The sequence below is a fragment of the Dromiciops gliroides genome, chromosome 1 (genome assembly GCF_019393635.1).
Source record: "Dromiciops gliroides isolate mDroGli1 chromosome 1, mDroGli1.pri, whole genome shotgun sequence".
Classification (NCBI taxonomy): Eukaryota; Metazoa; Chordata; class Mammalia; order Microbiotheria; family Microbiotheriidae; genus Dromiciops; species Dromiciops gliroides.
The window spans coordinates 481,170,530-481,193,404 of NC_057861.1; the positions used below are offsets into that span (position 1 = coordinate 481,170,530).

At 38.2% G+C, this 22,875-nt stretch overlaps 1 protein-coding gene across 1 annotated transcript in view; it reads right to left on the reverse strand.

The window, feature by feature from the left end:
* Positions 1-6,968: 6,968 nt before the first annotated feature.
* Positions 6,969-22,875, reverse strand: part of FOCAD (focadhesin) — a 380,224-nt gene continuing 364,317 nt past the window's right edge. Inside the window, exons 38-44 of the mRNA XM_043979236.1 lie at positions 22,280-22,540; positions 21,425-21,514; positions 20,054-20,231; positions 16,245-16,342; positions 14,931-15,182; positions 10,031-10,106; positions 6,969-7,318 (exon numbers count right to left, since the gene is read on the reverse strand). Coding sequence (XP_043835171.1) covers positions 7,245-7,318; positions 10,031-10,106; positions 14,931-15,182; positions 16,245-16,342; positions 20,054-20,231; positions 21,425-21,514; positions 22,280-22,540 — 1,029 coding nt within the window. The 3' untranslated portion in view covers positions 6,969-7,244. The remainder of the gene's footprint in view (positions 7,319-10,030; positions 10,107-14,930; positions 15,183-16,244; positions 16,343-20,053; positions 20,232-21,424; positions 21,515-22,279; positions 22,541-22,875) is intronic.

Genomic DNA, 22,875 nt, shown 5'->3' on the forward strand with positions numbered 1-22,875 from the left:
GCTAAATATGAATTTCATTTTGATTTATACAGATAGATGTACCTTGTTTTATTGCTCTTCACTTTATTGCATTTTGCAGATATGCATTTTTTGTCTGTGGCAACCCTGTATCAAGCAATTCTATTGGTGCTATTTTTCAAATAGCATGTGCTCACATTGTGTCTCTCTGTCACTTGGTATTTCTTACAATATTTCAAACTTTTCCATTGTTTTTTTGTTTTTTTTGTTTTTTTTTGTGGGGGCAAAGGGAGTTAAATGACTTGCCCAGAGTCACACGGCTATTAAGTGTCAAAGGCCAGATTTGAACTCAGGTCCTCCTGAATCCAGGGCCAGTGCTTTATCCACTATGCCACCTAGCTGCCCCAAAAACTTTTCTATTGTTGCAATATCTGTTATGGTGATCTGTAATCAGTGATCTTTTTTTTTTGTTTTTGTTTTTGTTTTTTTTCGGTAAGGCAATTGGGGTTAAGTGACTTGCCCAGGGTCACACAGCTAGTAAGTGTTAAGTGTCTGAGGCCGGATTTGAACTCAGGTACTCCTGAATCCAGGGCCGGTGCTTTATCCACTGCGCCACCTAGCTGCCCTAATCAGTGATCTTTGATGTTACTATTGTAATTATTTGGGGGCACCAGAGACCACACCCATATAAGACAGAAAACTTAATAAATGTTGTGTGTTCCAACTGTTCCACTGACTGGCTCTCTCCCTCTCCTCAAACTTTCCTCTTCTCTGAAACACAACAAAATCAAAGAATATTACATAAACTTAGTTGATAAAGCAGCAACAGGGTTTAAGAGAATTGACTCCAATTTTAAAAGTTCTACTGTAGGCAAAATATCAAATGGCATCACATGCTACAGAGAAATCTTTCATGAAGGGAAGAGTCAATCAATAAAGCAAACTTCATTGTTGTCCTTTTTAAAGAAATTTTTACATAAGACTTATATGAACTGATGCAAAGTGAATTGAGCAGAACCAGGAGAATATTGTACATTGTGATAACATTACTGCAATGATGATAGATTGTGAATGACTTAACTCTTAGCAATACAATGATTCCAGACAATCCTAAAGGACTCATGATGAAAAATGCTATCCCCCTCCTGAGAAAGAACTGATGGAGTCTAATTGGAGATCAAAGAATGCTGTTTTTCACTTTCTGTATTTTTTCCCCTTTGTGTCTGTCTTCTTTCACAACATGACTAATATGGTAATATGGTTTGAATGATTGAGCATGTATAACCTATATCAAATTGCTTACCATAGTGCGGGGTGGGGGGAGGGGGGGAGATGGAGAGAGAAAATTTGGAACTCAAAATTTTTTCAAAAATGAATGTAAAAATTGTATTTACCTGTAACTGTGAGGAAATATTATTAAAAAAATTTTATTGCCACAGCCACCCCAACCTTCAGCAATCACCACCCTGAGCAGTCAGCAGCCATCAACATTGAGGTAAGATCCTCTGCCAGCAAAAAGATAATGACTTGCTGAAGGCTCAGATGATGCCTAGCATTTTTAGCAATAAAGTATTTTTTAGTTAAGGTATGTATATTTAAAAAAAAATACTGTTGAACACTTAATAGACTAAAATATAGTATAAACATAACTTTTATATGCACTGGGAAATGAAAAAATTCATGTGACTCCCTTTATTGCTCTATTCACTTTATTGTGGTGGTCTAGAACTGTACCTTCAATATTTCTGAGATATGCCTGTAATTCAGATATAATATAAACACATGAAAGAAAATAATTTAAATATTTACAAAGCATAGAACTTATTTTTTGTTTTGGTTTCAAATGTCAGGGAGAAATTCCCAGGTCTCAAAATAATCTTCAGCATTTATGCTAATGAGTAGTATTTTTCACCATCAATGAGTGCTGCTGGACTATGGAAGAGGAAAAATGGCATCAAAACCAACTGGATTTTTTTTTTTTTTTTAGTTTCCATTAACTAGTAAATCCCTTCCAACCTAATATAGCACAAGTGCTACCATCACAACCTTTCAGTTTCTCCATTAAGATGGCAATGGACTAAACCTTGCAACTATCATTTCTTCTAATCTACCCTTTTTTCAGTCTCAGGAAATGCATTTTTACCTTGTTACGCTCATTCATGATATTATGTCTTTGAACTTAAATATACGATCAACATTTACCCTTAGTTTGAACTCTTAGACAGTATGCTCCCTGACGACAGGCATTCTATCCTATATAAATTTAATATTCTCTCCTGTGATTAACAATGAGAATCAGCATTTATTAAGCACCTTGAACATACATTTGCATGGCAATCAGCACATAAGGTCCTGCAAGAAAATCCCTTTCTATATTGAGGTTTTTCATCATTGCTCTGATTTTTCTCTTATAACATGACTAATGTGGAAATAGGATTAATGTTATTATGTGTGTGTATGTATATATATATTATTGGAAAGCTTGTATAAACAAAAGTTGAGAAATATCTTTACATGTAATGGGAAAAATACTTTATTAATTAAAAAAAGGAAAAAAAGTCCCACTTTGTACACATTTCTGTATGTGTCTAGATCTTGAGTATGTGTCTTGAGTATGTGCTAAGGATAAAAATACTTGAAAATTCAAACTATTGCATCAGCTTTATTTTTTGTCATGATGTTATCTTCTTCATTATCATGGTCACTCAGTTTCTCAGATGTCATATCTCTGTTCTTGTTTTCTTGTATGGTCTTAATGAACTTCAATTTTGATATGACTTCCTTCTCAGGGGCAGAAACTATTCCTTTATGTGTTCTTCACATAAAGGAAGGGAAACTAGGTGGTGCATGGATAGAATGTTAGGCCTGAAGTCAGGACAACTCATTTTCCTAAATTAAAATCTGGCCTCAGATAGTCACTAGCTGTGTGACCCTGGACAAGTCACTTAACCCTGTTTGCCTCAGTTTCCTCATCTGTAAAAGAGCTGGAGAAGGAAATGGGAAACCACTCCAGCATCTTTGCCAAGAAAATCCCAAATGGGGTCACTAAAGTCAGACATAATTGAAACTACTGAACAACAACAAACACATAAAAGTGGCTGCCAAGAAAATGACATGGTATTTCATTGACACCACAGTGAATATAGTTGTTGTGGGGAGGCAACCACTACAGTAATCTCTTTTGTTTATGTAGTCATTTTAAATACGCTCAATAAGATTCTTTGTTTCAATTTCTTGCCAAGAGGTGACTACCAAAGATTTATATCCTAACTGACCAAAGGGTAAAGTAAGCTTCACAGAAAAGCAGGTTTCAAGGTGCTCCAGGCAAAACTCATATTTCTAAGGGGATATGCCTGAACATTAATCTCATATTCATTAATTTGTTAACAATGTCCTGGCAGCTTCTCCGCTTTCAAAAACAAACAAAAAAGAACCAAGACCTCACATACTGGAGACTTTTCTTTTGTTTATGTTTTGGAGAGGCAGTATTTTATGGTGTACAAAGTGAGCTGGCCTCACTCAGAACTAGAAACTTGAACTCTGTTCAGGTCTGGCATTTGACATACATTGGCAATGTGACTTTTGAAATCATTTAAATGTCATTTAAAATCTCAGAGAAATGGGCAACACTATAAAACTTGAAGTTTTAAAAAAAGGTGACTATCAGGATTGAGAAAATTTGCTTATCTGGGAGCTCCCTATATCAACCAAATCTCTAGTATTATGGTTAACTAACAGAAGAGCCTGACATATAGAGTGATGTTTGATGTACTTAAAAATATTTTCTAAAGGTCTTCTTAAATAGGAAAATCCTAAACCTGACAAACTCTACTGAACTGTTAGGTCTGCAGGGGTTTGGGGGCGGAGAGTAGGGTGGGGTTAGGAGGTGCACATTCATTTTCATCTCTGCCTTTCCTTCCTCCAATTCTTCGCTTTCTGAGGGAGTGGGACAGATTACATGGCAAAATGCTGAGGAGACCGGAGAGGTTGGACCAGGGTAGTTTAATCTGGTGTCTGGGTCGAATGTGAGGAAAATGAAATGTGCAGCTCTCCCCACTAATGCTGATATTGTAACACAGGCATGGTAAAACATAGCATTCATCTTATTGACTCACTGGCTATTGTTGGGGCCTAGGTAAAATGAAAAAGTAGATGACTTTAGCCTTTATTATTCTCATCTTCTGCAATTCCCCATCCATTGGGAATAATTAGTGTTTGAAGCATGCTGTTTTCTGTCCAAAGTCCCCACAATCACAATTGAAACACCAAAATTTTCACTCCCCTTCTATTCCAAAACTGCTCATTGTCCTTTCCACTGTAATTTTAAAAAATGCCTATTGAACTATTGCATCAGCTTTATTTTTTGCCTTGATGTTATCTTCTTCATTATCATGGTCACTCAGTTTCTCAGATGTCATACCTGTGTTCTTGTTTCCTTGTATGGTCTTAATGAACCTCAATTTTGATATGACTTCCTTCTCAGGGGCAGAAACTATTCCTTTATGTGTTCTTCACATAGTTTGGATTTCCAGGCTGGTTTTGATTCATTTAATTAGCAGAAATAATACTAAGGCATAAAGGACTTTTAACACCCCATACTTTAATTTTAAAAAGCTATAGTTATTAGTTAACTCATATTAATGTGTGATTCAAGGGGTGTAGGGGTAGGTATGTCTTTGTAGCCCCTTTCACCTTCTATTGCTTTTCCTGCAATGTTTAAGTCTTCTAGTATCAAAGCTGGACAATAGCCACCACTATCCCCAACCCCAATACAAAGAGTTCAGTACAACAAAATACACTTGGTCTTATAGTTACTTTAGGCATGAGCACCAGAGAAGGTAAGGTGGGCAATAGGAAGGTTATAAAGATGTACTGAAATGCATCATCAGGCAAGGCGGATTAAGTGGTGGTTGCTGAGAAGTAGAGCTGCACAGAGTCCATGATGGGTTTTCTTATACAGAATTATTGTGCATCCTATACAATGACAGGGCCAGCTAACCCAGGGGACAGACAAGAGGAATGACCAGGTTCAGTGCTGGCTGTGTCTGTCAAACTCTTATGAATACATCAAAGCCAGAATAAGACTAAGCAGCACAATATGACCTAGGGTGAAAAGACTGGACATTGAGTCAGAAGATGTAGATTCAAGTCCTAGCTCCAACATTTCCTAGACACGAACAATTCATTTGGACTTCTCTCAGTCTTAATAAAATGGGAACAACAATAACTTGCCTCATCTATCTCAACAAATTATTGAGTAAAGTGCTTTATAAACCTTAAAATACTATATAAAGGAATGATTGTTGTTGATATTACAAACAACAATAACAGGCATTTTTCAAGCTATCCCATATTATCTTAACCATATAATCAATTGGTCTTCTTACCTCTTTCACCTATGTATGAATATATTTACATATGTGTATATGTATATGTATATGTATGCATATAGACAAAGGCATCTATTTTAGGCTAAAAGTAGAACACTGGCTGTTGTTGTTTGTCCTTCTTTCTTATAGAGGACCATGACATCGGGGTGATGTCATCACTTGGACTGAATTAGATTGACAAAGTAAAATTTAGACACCTTGTTTCCAGAGCTAAGGCACAGTAAGCAAACTGCGCCCTGAACTTGATAGGACATCAATCCTTTGCGATCACCCACTGGATGATCTCACCCTTTGGGCTAGTCACACAATTCACCAGGTGTTCTCTAGTCAAAGAGAAACACTGAACAAAGTCAAAATGCCCCGCAAGTGAATTAAACTTGTCACATGCTTGCTGCCCCCTCATCATTAGGGCTACAATTCACTGAGAAGACGCTCGTATAAGTATTGAGATCTCCCCACGATACCCCTGGTTCCCCTCGCTAGGGGTGGCCTCCTGGCATGTGTCTATAGCTCCACCATGCTTTCAAGCCTTTTTCCTCCCTTAGAAAATAAACTTCCTCTCTAATTCCTGACAACGGTCTCTGCCCTATTCTGTGCAGTTTTGGCCATACATGGGTTAGAGACCGGTTCTAGAAAAAGTCTGGTTGACAGAATTTAAGTGATAGAGGTCTGTGCAAGGTCACCAACCTCACTCTCTCTGGAGCCATCTGGGTTCAGTGGCAAAATATATATCTGCATGACTGGAGATGGCCCCAGATTTTTTTTTAAGGCAATTGAGGTTAAGTGACTTGCTCAGGGTCACATAGCTAGTAAGTATCTGAGGTGAGATTTGAAGTCAGGTCCTCCCAACTTTAGGACCAGTGCTCTATCCACTGTGCCACCTAGCTGCCCAAAAGAACACTGGTTAATACATATAGAAAGAACAACTAGTAAACTGGTTCTCTACATAAGTTAAACACAGAATGTTTAGGAAGGCACCTTTGATGTCATACAGTCCAAACTCTTTTTTTTTTTTTTTTAGCAGATGATGAAACAGGACCAACCAGAGAGCTGAAATAGCTTGCACAGGTCACACAACTAATAGCAAAATAGCATTAGGACCTAGAATCTAAAAGCAAAAGGTCCTTGAATAGCAATAGTACCAAGAATCTATGCTTCCCAGTTCCTAATCCAATGCTCTTTCTATAATATCATGCTAAGCCCAGGTCCCTATTATGAAATTGTAGAAATTAAAAATATATTTTTCAATGACTAAAACCACTGATGATTTTAATCAAGGTATTAACCTCTTACTTAAATGATTAACCTTTATAATCGTAGTGTAAACTGAGTCACTCTTATTTATCAAATGTCCTTCCCCACTTAAGCTAGTGTTCAATGTGTATTACTTAATAGTTATACTTGTATATTAACTCAGATAAAAGAGTATTTTAGTCAATAAGAATAAGGCATCTTATCTAAGTTAAGCAAATCCATTATAGAGTATATAAGAAATGTGGGTGAGGGATGACGTTACCATCTACCTTTTAACCTGGCTTTTTGCTATTCAGTGTTAAAATGAAAAACTCTTTTCTATGTTCAAAATAAATATGATTACATACAATAAATCCACAAGATTAATTTTACTTGGATCTTGAGTGTTATATTTTAAGGCTTTATAAAACAAAGACTCTACAGCATGAAATCTGTATAAGTTAAGGAAAATATAATCTTAGGGTTCCAGTCCAAATTTGGTCTGTTAATCAAACCAGTCCATGGTGATTCCTGGTATGTGTTTTCCAAATATCTGGGCAGCAATATGTCATCCTGCTCTCTGCTGTATGTCTGGAATGGACAAACACTAAGCTTAAGATTCCTTCTTTTTCCAGCTGAGAAGGCAGACTTCTGGCAGAATGGTTACCAACCATATGCCCTGGACCACACCACCTTCTTCTTAAATTCAGGGAGAAATCTCAAGGCTAGAACTGTAGCTAGGGAAACAAAACCCACAAAGTATATTATTGCTTTGTGTAGATCTGTACAAGTCAGTTTTTATCTAAAAAGGTACAGGAATAGAACTTGTCCTCTTTTCCTTCAGAGTCAGTTTTATTCATGTCCTGTTTCAATCCCTCCTAAGTCCCAGTGAATCAGAGTAAGGAAATACCTCAAGAGCAGAAAAAATTTGAACTGTGTGGAAAACAAGGTCTTTAACTCTGAAGAGGCAGGAAGAAACAAAGTTGTTGGATAAAAGACTTAGACCTGGAAGACACCTTCAAATCCAAGTGCTTCATTTTACAGGTGAAGAAACTGAGGCTGAGAGAGGTGAACTGACCTCCCCAGGGTCACACAGCTAACAAGTATCTTGGACAAGATTTGAATTCAGGTCTGCTAGATTCCAGGGTCAGAATTCTATCCCTTATAACGTGCAATATATAGAACGAAACTTCTAAGCCATGGAGCTCCATACACTTAGATCATGTTTTTGATAGCAGCCTGAGTGAGCAAGAAGCTGCCACAGCACTTAGCATTTTGGTGATAAAAGTCATCTGTGAGAAAGGGGATTATTGTCATTCTAATCTGGTGAGACCCTGGTTACTCTGGTGGGGGGCCTTCTGCTTTGGAACCAAGGATATGCTTCTGTGAGGCACTAAGGGCAGCACAGGAAGCCATCAGCTTTTTTTTCTTTTCATTTCATTTACATTTCATCCTAAGTGCTAACATTCCAATTTCTTCTAATGATCTTAGTAAAGGTATAATTAATTAGCACCATTATAGGCAGTTAGGTCACACTTGTAGACAGAGTACTGGGCATGGAACCAGTAACACCTGAGTTCTAATCCAGCCTCTGACACATATAAGCTGTGTGACCCTGGGCAAGTCACTTACACCTCTGTTTGTTTCAGTTTCCTCAACTGTAAAATATGGATGATAATAGCACCTACCTCACAGGGTTGTTGTTGTGAGGATCAAATGAGATATTTATAAAACACTTAGCTCAGTGCCTAGAACATAGGAGGAGTTTACTAACTTCTCTTCCCATTTTCCAAGTGTTTGTTCTTGTGAAAACTGGAACCTTAGACCCCCCTCAGTTCTAATTCACCCTCATCTGACCATTGTTCAAGACCAAGAATTGCCACTAAGCTTTGGCAAAATCTTTTTTTTTTTTTTTTTGGTGAGGCAATTGGAGTTAAGTGACTTGCCCAGGGTCACATAGCTAGGAAGTGTCAAGTGTCTGAGGCTAGATTTGAACTCAGGTCCTCCTGACTCCAGGGCCAGTGCTCTACCCTCTGTGCCACCTAGCTGCCCTCTTTGGCAAAATCTTAATGACCGACAAGGAATCCTATAAAAATGCGGCACCATCAGGTTACAAAGTAATGGTTGAGATACTTTAGTCTGAATTAAAATGAAAAGCTGTCATTTTAATTGAGCAGATCAGTGGAGTAGGTTCGGTTACTTTATATTGTTTATTTACATGCCCACAAATACATAATCCTTTCAGTATAAATTAAGGCAGTCCTGCTGTATCCTCTTGAATGAACCTTCTAAAAGTTTCTTTTATCTTATGATTCCAAGGGTTTTAGGTTCCCTCAGTAAAATAAGATTCTTTAAAATTTCAGGGGTGTGAGAGTTGTTGAGCCCTTATGAAATCAAGAATATAGCAGCGGCTGGACTCAAAAAGAGGTAAATCCAAGTAAATTTGTACCTCTCTAAACGGGTTTTCCAGGTTCCAACCTGCACCAGCTGTTGGTTGATGTTATGCCCTGAGGCAATATCTGTTACTGGTAAAAGATTGTGGGCCAAGCCTAGGATCATTCATTAAAGGAAAATCAAACTCTAAGAAAAATGGAAAGACAAAATCTAGGTCTCTAAAGAAAGAATATCAGCCACAGTACCATAGAATCTCAGCATTGGAAGAGACCTTAGAAGTCTTTTATTTCAATGTCTACCTGAGGAATGAATCTCCTTGCAATGAATCTCCCTGAAAAGTTGTCCATCTGAATTCTTTCAACGAGGGGAAAGAATTCAATTCCATTTTTGGACAGTTGAAGTCAAGTCATACTCTGCGCTCCATCAAGGAAGCAAAGGGTCACAGTGGGAGATCACTAAGTGAATTTTCTCAAGGTAAGTAGTGCTGGGCAGCTAACAAGCATTCATTAAGCATCTACTACCTACCAGGCACTGGTGCAAAAAGCTGGGGATACGAAAGTAAAAACCCAAACAGTTTCTGCTTACAACACATACTATTATCTGAGTAAATACACAAGTAGATCATAAGGTACAGAGCTCTCTGTAGCTCATGTTTCTGGATTACAAAGCCACAGGGTGGGATTGTCAAATCTGGTGGCAGGAATAGGTCCCAATTAGTGTGAATAAATGGCACAGTCCCTGAAGTGTTCACATTATTTAAATCTGTACTATATAATTTCCATTGGGCTGCACTGCCAATAGAGCAAGTTTGAACATAAGAGACCACTTCATGGGGTTGACTCTTCACACTAATCTGCATCTACCTACAGCTGACAAGCAATACTAAAACTTATAGAGTGATTTACAATTTATAAAGTACTTTCTTATACACTTTGCTTTCCCAATGCAAAATTAATATCTCTCTTAGAAAATGTTATAAAATAATAAGGCTAGGGCGCATCATGACACACCGAATGGTCTTTACACAGGTGATAGAAAAAGCATAAAAAAAATACCTCTCAAAACATCTCTGGAACTTGCTGAGAGTGCTTCTTGAGGACTTTCCATAATACTGAATAGCCAATCAATGAACTAGGGTAAAATGAAATGCAGTATTAGTGAAGAGATCTCAGCCATCAAAAAACAATTACTTGGGACTGGACAAAAGCCAGATTATTAACAAACATAAGGATATTTGAGTCTCACAGAATTCGGAATCTGACCAATAAACAATGGTGGCACGTGGTCAAGGGGGTTTTAAGTCTCTTTCATGAGGGGAACTGACTGTACCAAACTTAAATTCAGTTTCCTGATTCACTAAATTACACAGTAAACAGTTTTAAGTATTTACAGCTGGGTGAGATGACAATAATCATGTTTCAGTTGTCAAGGAAACCGTATGATTTAAATACCATTGAAGACATGGACCTGGGTGACAACAGTAGGAAAAGTGCTGGGACTGGAGTCAAGAAGACCAGAGTTCAAATTTGGTCTTAGAAATTTAGTAGCTGTATTACTTTAGGCAAGTCACATAAATCTGTGATTGCCTCAGTTTCCACAATTATAAAATGGGAATAACCCCATTTATAGGAATAAATGAGATATTTGTAAAGTACTAAGCACAATGCCTGGCCCATAGAAGGTACTATATAAATCTTAGTTGTTGTTATTATTAATGCCAAATAATGTAAAATAAGTTATAGCAAAAGGAAAACATACTGTGTATGAAAAGCTTTTTTAAAAAATAAAAAGTTGTAATTTTATTGCCTAAATCAATATATTTAATTTTTTTTGTTTTTGTTTTTGTTTTTGTTTTCCCAGGGCAATGGGGGTTAAGTGACTTACCCAGGGTCACACAGCTAGTAAGTGTCAAGTGTCTGAGGCCAGATCTGAACTCAGGTCCTCCTGAATCCTGGATCAGTGCTCTATCCACTGAGCTACTTAGCTGCCCCTCTTTTATGAATTTTTGAAATATGACATCTAGGTTTTTACTTTGGTCATGATTTTCAGGAAATCTGATGATTCTTAAATTATCTTTCCTTAACCTGTTTTCTAGGCTTGTTTTTTAATTAATTAATTTGCTCTTATAGCATTTTAAGCTTCAAACTCTCCTTCCTTCCCTCCCCACTCCACATTAGAGAAACCTACCATTTGAGAGATTTATAAATATATGTAACAACATATTATGCATGCTTTTAGTTACCAGTAGGATAGCATCTTCCTTTATAGGTTCCTTACAATTGATTGAAGTATTTACAGTACTAAGAATAATTTGATTGTTTATAATTATTCTTTTTTTTTTAGTGAGGCAATTAGGGTTGCCAAATTTGAACTCAGGTACTCCTGACTCCAGGGCCGGTGCTCTATCCACTGCGCCACCTAGCTGCCCCTATAATTATTTTTTAAACAATATTACTGTTACTATATACAACTCTTTATTGGTTCTGTTCACTTCACTCTTCATTATTTCATGCAAGTCTTTCCATGTTTTTCTAAAATCAACCAGGTCATCATTTCTATAGCACAGTAGTATTCCATCACAATCACATACCATAATTTGTTTAGCCATTCCCCAATTGATAGTCAGTCCCTTAATTTCCAGTTCTTTGCTACCACAAAGAGAGTTGCTATAAATATATCAGAACATATAGGTTCTTTTCCTTTTTCCCTGTTCACCTTGGGAAACAGATCTGAAAGGGGGCAGCTAGGTGGTGGAGTGTATAAAGCACTGGTCCTGGATTCAGGAGGACCTGAGTTCAAATTTGGCCTCAGACACTTGACACTTATTAGCTGTGTGACCCTGGGCAAGTCACCTAACCCTCAATGCCCTCCCCCCCCCCCGCCCTCAATAAGGGAAACAGACCTGATACTGGTATTGCTAGGTTTATGCAGTTTTATAACTCTTTAGGTATAATTCCTGATTGCTCTCCAAAATGGTTGGATCGGTTCACAGTTACACCAAGAGTGTATTAATATTTCAATTTTTCCATATCTCCTCCAACATTTGTCATTTTCCTGTTCTATCTGATAGGTATGAGATGATATCTCGGTTTTCCCAATTTTCTATTTATATAATCAGTTATGATTCAAAGAATTTTTTCATATCACTATATATAGTTTTGATTTCTTCACTGAAAAACTGCCTGTTCATATCCTTTGAACATTTATCAATTAGGAAATGACTCATCTAGGTCATGTATCCATTTTGACCTTATCTTGGTAAATGGTGTAAGATGTTATCTATACCCAATTTCTGCAGGACTGCTTTCCAGTTTTCCCAACAATTTTTACCAGTGTATGTGTTCTTATCTCCAAACCTTACATCTTTACATTTGTTAAACATAAGGATACTGTAATAATTTAATACTGTGTATTGCATATTTACTCTGTTCCACTGGTCCAACTTTCTATTTTTTAGCCAGTACCAGATAGTTGCAATAAGTACTGTCTTATAATATAGTTTAAGATCTGACATCACTGAATCTCCTTTGTTTATATTTTTTCATCAATACATTTGATATTCTTGACCTTTTGTTCTTCCAAATAAATTTAATTATTATTCTTTCTAGCTCAATAAAATAATTTTTGGTGGTTTAATTGGGATGGCATTGAATAAGTAGGTTAGTTTAGGTAGAATTGTCATTTTTATTATACTGACTCTGCTACCCACTAATGAACAATTAATATTGCTCCAATTATTTAAATCAGACTTTATTACTATAAAAAGTGCTTTCTAATTATTCTCATGTAATTCCTGAGTTTGTCTTGGCAGGTATGCTCCCAGGTAGTTGGATTATTGTTTTTTGACAGTAGGTACATTACACGTTCTAATTTTTTCAGTCCTTTGTTCAAATATTTCTCATCGTCTCATGGAATCACTGTGTGGCTTGATACATTCTATTTTTTTTTTCCAGAGTCTACTATTTGTAACTTTGGGGTTTATTTTTTGTTGTTGTTGTTTTGTTGTCTTTTTGTTTGTTTGTTTGTTTTGGGGGGGGGGCAATGACGGTTAAGTGACTTGCCCAGGGTCAAAATGCTAGTAAGTGTCAAGTATCTGAAGCTGGATTTGAACTCTGATCTGCCTGAATCCAGGGCCTGTGCTTTATCCACTGTGCCACCTAGCTGCCCCCAGAGAGTCTACTACTTGAGGAAGGTTTTCTACATTTTTGTACTAGTCTTCTTCCAATTTTTTCCTTAAGAGCTATAATTCCTTTTTTTTTTTTTAAAGGCTCTTACTTCATTTCTTCCATAAGCTCTGGGAATCTTTGTGGCCAAGTCATTCTTTTTTTCTGATGTACTTCCTTCTGATGTACTTGCACTTCCTGTGGAGACACTCTTTTCTTCTGGGTTTACCTCTTGGGTTTCTCCTAATCCATGGTATTTCATTATTACATTAGGAGGTCTTTTACTATGTACTTATGCATCCATCACAAGTTCCTGTGACTCTGCCCCACTCTCTTGCCCTTGTACGGGTTGTCTAGGCCCCAGTTTTACCCCTCTGGCAACGCAGATGCCACTGTTGCTGTATTGTCACAGTTTTGGACGGTTTGGAGGGATCCTAGTTCTCTTTCCTCCTTTCTCAGCTGCTCTGGCCCAGGTCAAGGACTTAGGCATGGAGAACAGCCTTGCCCCCAGCCTAAAGCCTTGGTTTCTGCCTGTCTCTCATTGGCCTCATTTTCCACCTGGCTGCACTACTGCTCTGACTTCTCCATCATGCTCCAGGAAGCTAGAAAATCTCGTGAGAAATCTGATCGGCCTTTGTCCTCATGTCTCATCATTTCCCTCTGCCCCGCTGATGAGGGGACAGAGCCATAAGTTCCAAAGCCTCCACTTAAGGAGGAAGCTCAGAACACACATCTCTTCATTTCCCACGTGACTGTACGACCCCTGGGATGTCTCTGACTTCACCATACCTGCCACCTCACCCCACACCTCCGACTCTCCAACTTCCTTTTGTGTGTGGTCTTCCCATGTTAGAGTGTAGGCTCCCTGTGGGCAGAGACAATCATTTGGATCCCTAGACCTTAGTATAGTGCCTGGCAAATAGTAGGCATTTAATAAATATTACCTGACTACCGACTTGCCCATATCTCTGTAACTTTCCCCTTGTAAATCACCTTGCGGGGTTTTGTCCCCTGCAGTGATTCTGACTAGAAACTGGAAATGATGGTTTCTTTTACCCTTCTAGAGGATTCTACTCACAAAACCATTAGACGGTGAGTTACTAGACAGCAGGTACTGCTGTTGGCCTTTCTCTGTATCTTCAATGCTCCTATATTAGGCATTTAATAGGTCCTTGTTGACTTGCCTGGGAACTGTCCCATTTCTGTCCCCTTGGGCATACTTTTACTGGGAGCTGGCTTTGTCCCCTGCTGTGGCTCCTCTAGGCCAGGGGTGACTCTCACCGGTGGTTAGGCACCAGTGAGTCTGTCGTCTTGTATAGTCCTGATAGAGACGGAACAGCTTATCGGTGTTTCTCTTTGGTTTTAGTCATCACTGCTTCATCTGCTGTTCTTTGCTGCAGAATTTCTTAGAGGAATCAGCCTTGGCTCTAACACTTCATGTCACCATCTTTACCAGCCTCTTTTAGACATCATTTTACTTCTACCTTAAGGTTTTAAGATTGCCTATGTGTGAGTTATATGTGAGCCGGCATGCACGCTCACGCATGCGTATGCCTTTAATACCACGCAACATGGACACTGTCTTTTTTTTCAAAAATATGTTTTCCATTATCCCATTTACCCTAGATCACAGAGGCTTTACATTTTCCTGGCAATGGGGGAAGGTTGCATAGTAGAGCCTCTGCTTTGATCCAAGTTTCACTTAGGCCACCACAGTGCTGCTCCCCAGCAGCGACTGCTGAGGAGAAAAAAAGGCTGCCAGCCTTGATGAGGAGATGACTTTTAGCTTTACCTTTTGTGTTTGCTCCTTCCATGGTTCTTTGCTTAGCAGAAGCGGCATACTGCTGGGAAGGAGGGTGAGAGTCTCTTGCAAGGTGACCCTGTTGATTGGACTCTGGCCAAGATAACCAGAAGAGAAGCCAGCCACACCTCCTTCCTGGTGCCATGGCAACCAGCTGGCACTTAGTCCAAGCAGGAGAGGGGCATCGTGGTCACCCCATGCAACCACAGAAGCTGCAAAGAGCAGCAACAGGAAGTTGGTAGCCTAAACAGGAAACAGGCACAAATTGGGTCAAGTGTTTTAGCAACTTAAAAGATAGGGGTACACATACAAACCCACCCACACCATACAGCTAAACATTTCCCTTCACAATCCACAAAAGAGGGACTCCACTATATGGGAAGTGGAATTTCCAAGGCTCAGGGAAGACAAGTTCTGTTCTAAAGATAGTTTAGGGGGGTCTACTTCCCCTTCTGAGTAAAAAAGAAAAACCTGGGCATCCCAGTCAAACATTGCATAACTAGAAGTTACAAAAAAGCTTATGATACATTTAAAGAGATGTTTTATGAAAAATTTACACTGACTGCAAGGCAATTTGACAAATAAGACTTGCCTTTTTTTTCAGAGTAGAGCTATTTTGATGTTATTAAATGAAAATAAGCAATATCTGGGAGGGGGAATAGAGAGGAAGTATACCCTAATAACACCTAATATCACTTGTGGAAACTTAGAACATAAAGAACTCCACAGGAAATCCAGGCCCTGGTTCAAAAAACTAACGTAGGGCACATGGTCTTTATCCACTCAGCAAACATGATGCCAATGAACTTTAGCAAGAGTAAAGCAAACTAATAAAAGCACATAAAGGATAGTGGAGCCAGAGGAATGACAAGAAGTGGGAAGGAGTTGCTTGTATTTTATTTGGGGAAGGCAGAAAACAGATTCAAATCTGTTTCTTCTATCCATGTTAAGCAATCCAATAAAGGTTAGGCACATCCCTGTGCACCTACCACCTAAGCCATTTTCAGGTGCACAGACTGTAGGCTGGGCCTCTCATTGCCTTTGTTCTTTAAGTGCTGCAGTCGCACTGGAGGCCCAGAAGTCTGTTTCATTTAAAAGATTTTTCCAAAGGCAGCTCTGGATAATTTAAATAGCACAGTGAGAACACCCACTTTCTTCTGGCGGCAGTGTGATGGCACTATTGTTTTTCAAAAATAAAAGGCAGGAGGAAAATAAAAGCAACCCGGCATTAAACATTCCCTCGTTGGAGCATAAATACAAGCCCTAAATTTTGAGGAAGCTACAAATTACTTCTATAGATTGTACCTCTTCAAGAGCCACATTCTCAACAGATGCTGACTTGTAAGCAACATTTCTAATGTAGCCCATCAGTTCCAACAGCCACTCCATTCTCTTCAGCACTCCTGAAAAGACAAGGATATTTTCTGACTAGGGATATGGGTAACAGTTTTCCTTTGAAATGCAAAATAGAGCAGTAATAACCATGGTAACCAAAGAGGAACACCTGGTGAGGACTCCATCAAACAATTCCAAGTTCTCACTGTAATATTGTTGACCTGTGACGGAACAAAAGATATTTCTTTGACGCTGTGAACATCGGGGTTTTGTTATTAATGTTTGAGGAAGATGGTTGGCTTGGCTTCTGTTAACTAATTATTCTTTAAATCTACTGCTACTAATGCTACACCAGAGTTGAAATTAAGTCGTTGACATTTCTTCTTTGGTGTTAAAAAAAATATCAAAGGACTCTTTCACTGGTAGTAAAACTTTTGACTCTTGGAATCAAAACCTCTTCTTTGCTGGGGTTAAAAATGATCAATTCATTCATTTTAGCAAACAAATACAAACAAACAGTGATTGCAGGGGAAATGAATAGGGAAAACACCAGCATGGAGTCTGGGTTTTTTTCTTTTTTTTATAGTAGTGACTTGAAAACAACAAAGACTTTCTCAGCCTCAGCCACATTTTCCAAAAACTCAGTCATTTTAGATCTTTTGATGCACTGTTCATTCATTTTCTTGTATGTTTATAAGGAATGCCTGTAAAGGCAAAATGACTGAGTAGATGGAGTACTGGAATATTTAAGGTCTGTCTGTGACACTTATTAGGTATGTGACATTGCCCAAAACACTTAACCTCAATATGCCCAAGTCAACTCTCTAGGATTTATCTCATACACAGGTAGCACCTGAATAGGTGTAGGGGGCCCCACAATGGAAATCCCCCACATTGAATAAATTATTTGTCCCTTGTTCCAATGTGAGGGATGTGTATTGTGTTTGTTTGACTAACAAATGCCTGTTTTTAGGTAATAAATACAGTATTTTAAGATCATTGGGTAAGCACTGAAACAGACATCTCAAAAAGGAAAGCTATCAGCTTCAATGTTATTCCTGTACACCACACAGCTGGCAGTTCAAGACTGATACTAACCGAATTTGACCCCTCAGATCTTCCATAAAACACTATAATCACATTTGCTAATTTTTGCCCCATACATCCAGTAACTTTTGTAACTGACAGGAAATTGGGGCAAGAAAGCTATACAGAACCTATTTAGTACCATGAACTTGAGTCTCTGAAGTTCTAGATTACCATTATTTGCTTAAGCAGTGTCAATGCTAAGTCTGGAAAGAGGTTTTTTACCTGGAAGCTACAAAGTTGTTTTTTTAACATTATTTTGATAACTATATTTCAATGTCACTGTCTTCCTTTGTAACCCTCTACATTTTATTTGATGCATCTAAAATGTTAATCTGCATAAGGGTCCATAGGATTCACCATACTGCTAATGGGATCCATGACTTAAAAAAAAAAAAAGGTTAAGATCTCCCGCTCTAGGAATTATTAAAAGAAAAACATACAGCAGGGAAGGTGGAAGAACTTTCTGTATGAGGTGAGTCCTTTCTCATGCGATCATCCATGTGTTATATTTGTCTTTTTGAAAAAAGCATTTGGGCAGCTAGGTGGTACGGTGGATAGAGCACTGGCCCTGGATTCAGGAGGACCTGAATTCAAATCCGACCTCAGACACTTGACACTTACTAGCTGTGTGACCCTGGGAAAGTCACTTAACCATCACTGTCCCACACAAAAAAATTTAAAAATAAATTTAAAATAAAAAAAATTTAAAAAGTAAAGCATTTGGTCTAAATCTTGTACAGATCTGGGCATTTTAGAAGGTGCATCCCATTTTATGAGTTGATCATATGGCAGTCAGATTCTGTAACAGTCATCTCAATAGTAACCTTTGATAAGACTGCTTGCTTTGGAAAATAAAACAACAACAAAAACAACAACCCCCAACCCCCAACAGCCCATGTACCAATGGAAGCTATTCTAGGGTTGAGAACATAAAATGGTAAGCAGAGCCAGTTGAAGTGTTTCCTGTTCAGAAAGGTGAGGGTAATCTGTTCTAAGATGTAGAAGAAAGAGTCCTAGTTTCCATAGTCTAAAGACCTGGCTTTTATAGTTCTGGCTCTGTCATTTCCTATCTATGTAACTTTGGGTAAATCAATTAACCTCTCTGAGTTCCCCAAGCTATTAAACATGGAAAATAATACTTGAACTAGCTACCCTCACAGGATTGTTGCGAGAATCATTTGATCCTCACATAAAACCTATAGAGTATACCGGAACCAATAAAGCACTATGTAAATTTAAGCTTTCCTTAATAATCGCTTATACCAGCTAGCACTTATATACTTGCAAAGTGCTTTATATACATTATCTTTTATGAAGCTTGCAATAACTCTGTGAAATATGTGGTTTTATTATTTCCATTTTACTGATGAGGAAATTGAGGCTGAATGAACTTAAGGGACTTGCTCAGGGTCATAAGTATCTGAAGCAGGATTTGAACTCAGGCCTTCTTCCTCCAAGTCCAACACTATCTCTCCACTGTGCCACCTAGGTGCCTCGATCTTAGTATCATCGTCTGATAAGCCAGAACTTTTATTGGGTCAGCAGAGCAAATCACGATCAAAAGCTGAAAGCCCTTCATGTGGATACCTTCTATTTCTAATCCTAGAAAAGACCAGCTGCTTCAAACAAGACTGTAATCATAGACTGGGATCTGGAAGAGATATGGAGGTCACTTTATCCCAACTCTCATTTGAGAGAAGAATCTGAGGACAAGAGAAGTCACAGGACTTGCCCATAGTCACGCAGCTGTTCAGTATTTGGGGATCTGAGGCCAGGGCTCCTGGATTCCACGTCCAGCACACTACCCACTGTAATCACCCTGCTTCTCCCTGGAAGCGCCCGGAAGGTTGGGCTTTTGTCGGTTTTCACCTCTGAATCCCCAATCACTAACACAATGCTCAACAGAGTAATCCTAAATTAAAATGTATATTCCTATGATGCTATAAGATTGATAAAGTACAACCCTGTGAAGCAGGAGATACAAGTCATATCCCTCTCATTCTATTCACGAGGAAACAGGTTAAAAGAGGTTAATGAGTTGCTCATTTACAGTCATGTAGTTAGGACATGCTATATAGTTGTTAGGGGAAACCAGGTCTCTTGACTAAATTCCGCACTCATTCTTTTTCAGATGAATAGAAAATAACCGTTCCTTTCTATCTGATGTTTTACTAACCTGTCTAATTAGTATTACTAATATATCCTCCATTCCTGGAGTGTTCTTGTCTCCAGCTCCTGAACTCCCTGACTTCCTTCAAATTTCAGCACAAATCCTACCTTCTACAAAAGTCCTTTCCCAGTCTCAATGCTGGTGACTACCCTAAGATTACCTCCAATTTATCCTGTCTATCTCTTACATGAACATAGTTGTCTGTAACTTGTCTCCCCCATTAGAATGCCTCTATCTGCAGCCCCAGCACTTCACACAGTGCCTTCTAGAGCAGCCATTTCATAAATGCTGGATGGCTTGATTTAATGAAGAAAAAGAAATATAATCTAGGGACATCAAAAAGTTCACGAAATTCTCCCACGTATGAACAGTTTGAACCTTGTCTCCAAAGGACTACTAAATAATTCCTTTTAATAAGTTGAAGATAAAGAAGCAATATACAAATAAAATTTGAAGCAGATCACCCACCTTCCCCCTTTACAAAACAAATATACTCACTTTTGCTTCAATGTGCCCTCACCTGTGTTTGTATGGCTTATAATCCGTGCATGATATAAACCATGTAACATCATCCAAGCAATTGTTTCTTTGTCTTGACATCGAACTGTGGCCTCAATCAAATCATTCCAATGCATCAGGGGAAATCGACCTTGAGAGACTAAATATACTTTGACAAAGGCAGCCTTCTTTATGTTGTTCTGAAAATGGCAAATCATTTAGCTACCATTAATTTAATCTATCTCTGGGTTTGCTGTGCCCCCAAGGGCTAGGCTAAAAGCAGAGAGGCTGACTCTGAAGTTGGCCACCGCTCCAAATGCTAGGACGGTTTATTCCTGGCAGGAGGCTACGTTGCCTGTTTCTGTATTCTATTAAAATTGTCCATTAGAGATGGTAGGTCTTGATGGCAGGCACTATCTTTCTTCATAGATATTATAAATGTGTTCAGAGGTTAATTAGTGAGAACATTTGATAAATACATCCCAGAAATAATGGGCTCTAGTGTTCCCAGTGCATGACAGGACAACAGGCTCTCAGAGGGGCACAATAACTCTTTTGGGCCATTTACTCTACTGTAGTGGTCATGTGCTAATAGTACTCTGGGGACCCAAATGGGTAACATGCCAACCATAGGCCTTTTACTGCCAGGAACTGCTCTAGACACCACACCTCCAACAAAATTACCAGGCTGTGAAAGACAAGGGCTGCATCTCCTATTTCTTTTGTGTCCTTGCAAAGTGCTAAATGCAACTTCTGTGTCTAACAATTGGGAAATGGCAGAATAAACCATGGTTTATCAGTGTAATATAATATTATTGCACCATAAGTAATGATCTCCATGAAGAACTTTCAGAAAAACAAAAAGACTCAAACAAAGGGTCACAGAACAAAGAACATAGACTCAGAATGTACACATTAACTATGGCTATAAAGAAAATAACAGAAGCAAAATCTGAGAACAGAAAGGGAGATAGAAATAAACAAAAATATTGCTATTGCTCTTTTGCCACAAGTTTATATAGCATGCTTAACAAATTATAATAACTAAGAGTTAATAGGTACATTTATAATTTTCTTTTAATTTGACTCTTTTTGTTTATTAAGTTGATAGTTATTTTTAAAAACAATACCAGGTATTTAATACTTATTTTTAATGCTCATTCATGTTTCTAAAATATTTGAGGCTTCCCAATAACCTGAGGCAATCAGGCTAAATGAATTTAGATTCTTATATTCAAACTGGTAACTGGATCCATTTTGCAATTAGTCACTTAAAGGCTGGAAGCAAGATGGCTTCATCTGAAAAGATCCAACACTACACTGATTCACTAATTTGAATCTTCAACCCAGAAAAAACCCCAAAACTTCCAAAATAAGATTCTGATATCATTACCTGAGTAATACGGGTAATACGATGTAGCTCTGCATCTGTCATTTCCAAAAGGCATTTTGCTGCATTGATGTACAGATCGACATCACTTCTCTGGCAGAGAAAAATTCCAAGCATATAAAAATGTATTTAGGCACCTGGAAAAAAAGCCTATTTCAAATCTTTTAAATAAAAGAAAAACCACCTCTTCTTGGTATTCCTTTGTGCCAAAAACAGATGTGATAAGATTTTCTACCTTAATCAAATACAAGAGAATTGACAATTCTGTTTTTTGAACTGTATTTAATTTTCCCATTGCAGTTAGAGGAAAAAAAAAAAAACGTGGGCTCAGATATTTTTCATTCCTTTGTGTATTTTTGACATCTCAAAAAAAATGGCTTCTGTCATCTGTGGGCCATTTTGTTGTTGTTGTTGTTGTTAATCTAAAGAAATCAAGACAAAGGTGTCTCCCCAGCCTACTAGTATTTTGATAGTGTTCTTCCTTCTGAAATCTCTTAAAATATGTAAACTTATGGAAATATTCTTCCCTGAATATTCTCTAAGCAGACTCTCATGTGAAGTTTCTTCTATTTCATTTCTAAAGTCAGTTATACTGCAAAGAGACCTTGAGTGAATTCTCTGGCTCAGTACTCGATGATCTATGTCCAGTCTGCACTAACCATAGGCTCTAAATTTTAAACCTCGACAACCCAGATCTTGAAAGGGAAAACACTCCCAGGAAAGAAAAGAATGTGGCCATTTCTCATTAATTCCCCACCCACTTTCTTAAAACATTTACCTCCTTGCCTTGCCAAAAAGGTTGTAAAAAAAAATCCTAAATATAAATTATAAAGGAATGCAAATATTTTTGCTTCTTACCCGAATCTTGTTTGGCAAAAGATCAAAGATTCTCTCAGTAGCCAAGCAAAGGAGACTCCAGAGGTATTGAGCTGGACTGGGCAGCTTCATAGCCTGGCTAAGTCCCTGTAAGGCACTCTGACATAACTCAGGATTCTGGACAGCGAGAGTAGCTTCAAAAAGCTGCACCATAAACACTTCAATGAAAACCTGAAGCTGGTCCTCAGAAACATGTTTCATCCACAGTGGCAGAGACACCAAAAGGTACTTCTTAGTTTTCAGCTGGAAGCAAAACAGGGCACTTGATGTAAACAGTAGAGACTAGTCAAAGGCCTGTATACTACACAGAACCCTACATTCTGTCAGCTAATAAATGTAATGAACAGTCACAGAAGTTCATGGCTCTTCTTTATCTATCAACACAAATGTTTCCCCCACCAAAAAGTTTTGTTAATGTTTGGATTTAATTTTCCCCATAGTTTCACAAACCAATGGAGTCATGATTTAGGTAACAATCGCGGTTGTTTCCTCTTAGTAATATCGATATGTGTGTGTGTGTTTGTGTGTGTGAGAGAGTGAGCGCGAGAGAGAGAGAGAGAGAGAGAGAGAGAGAGAGA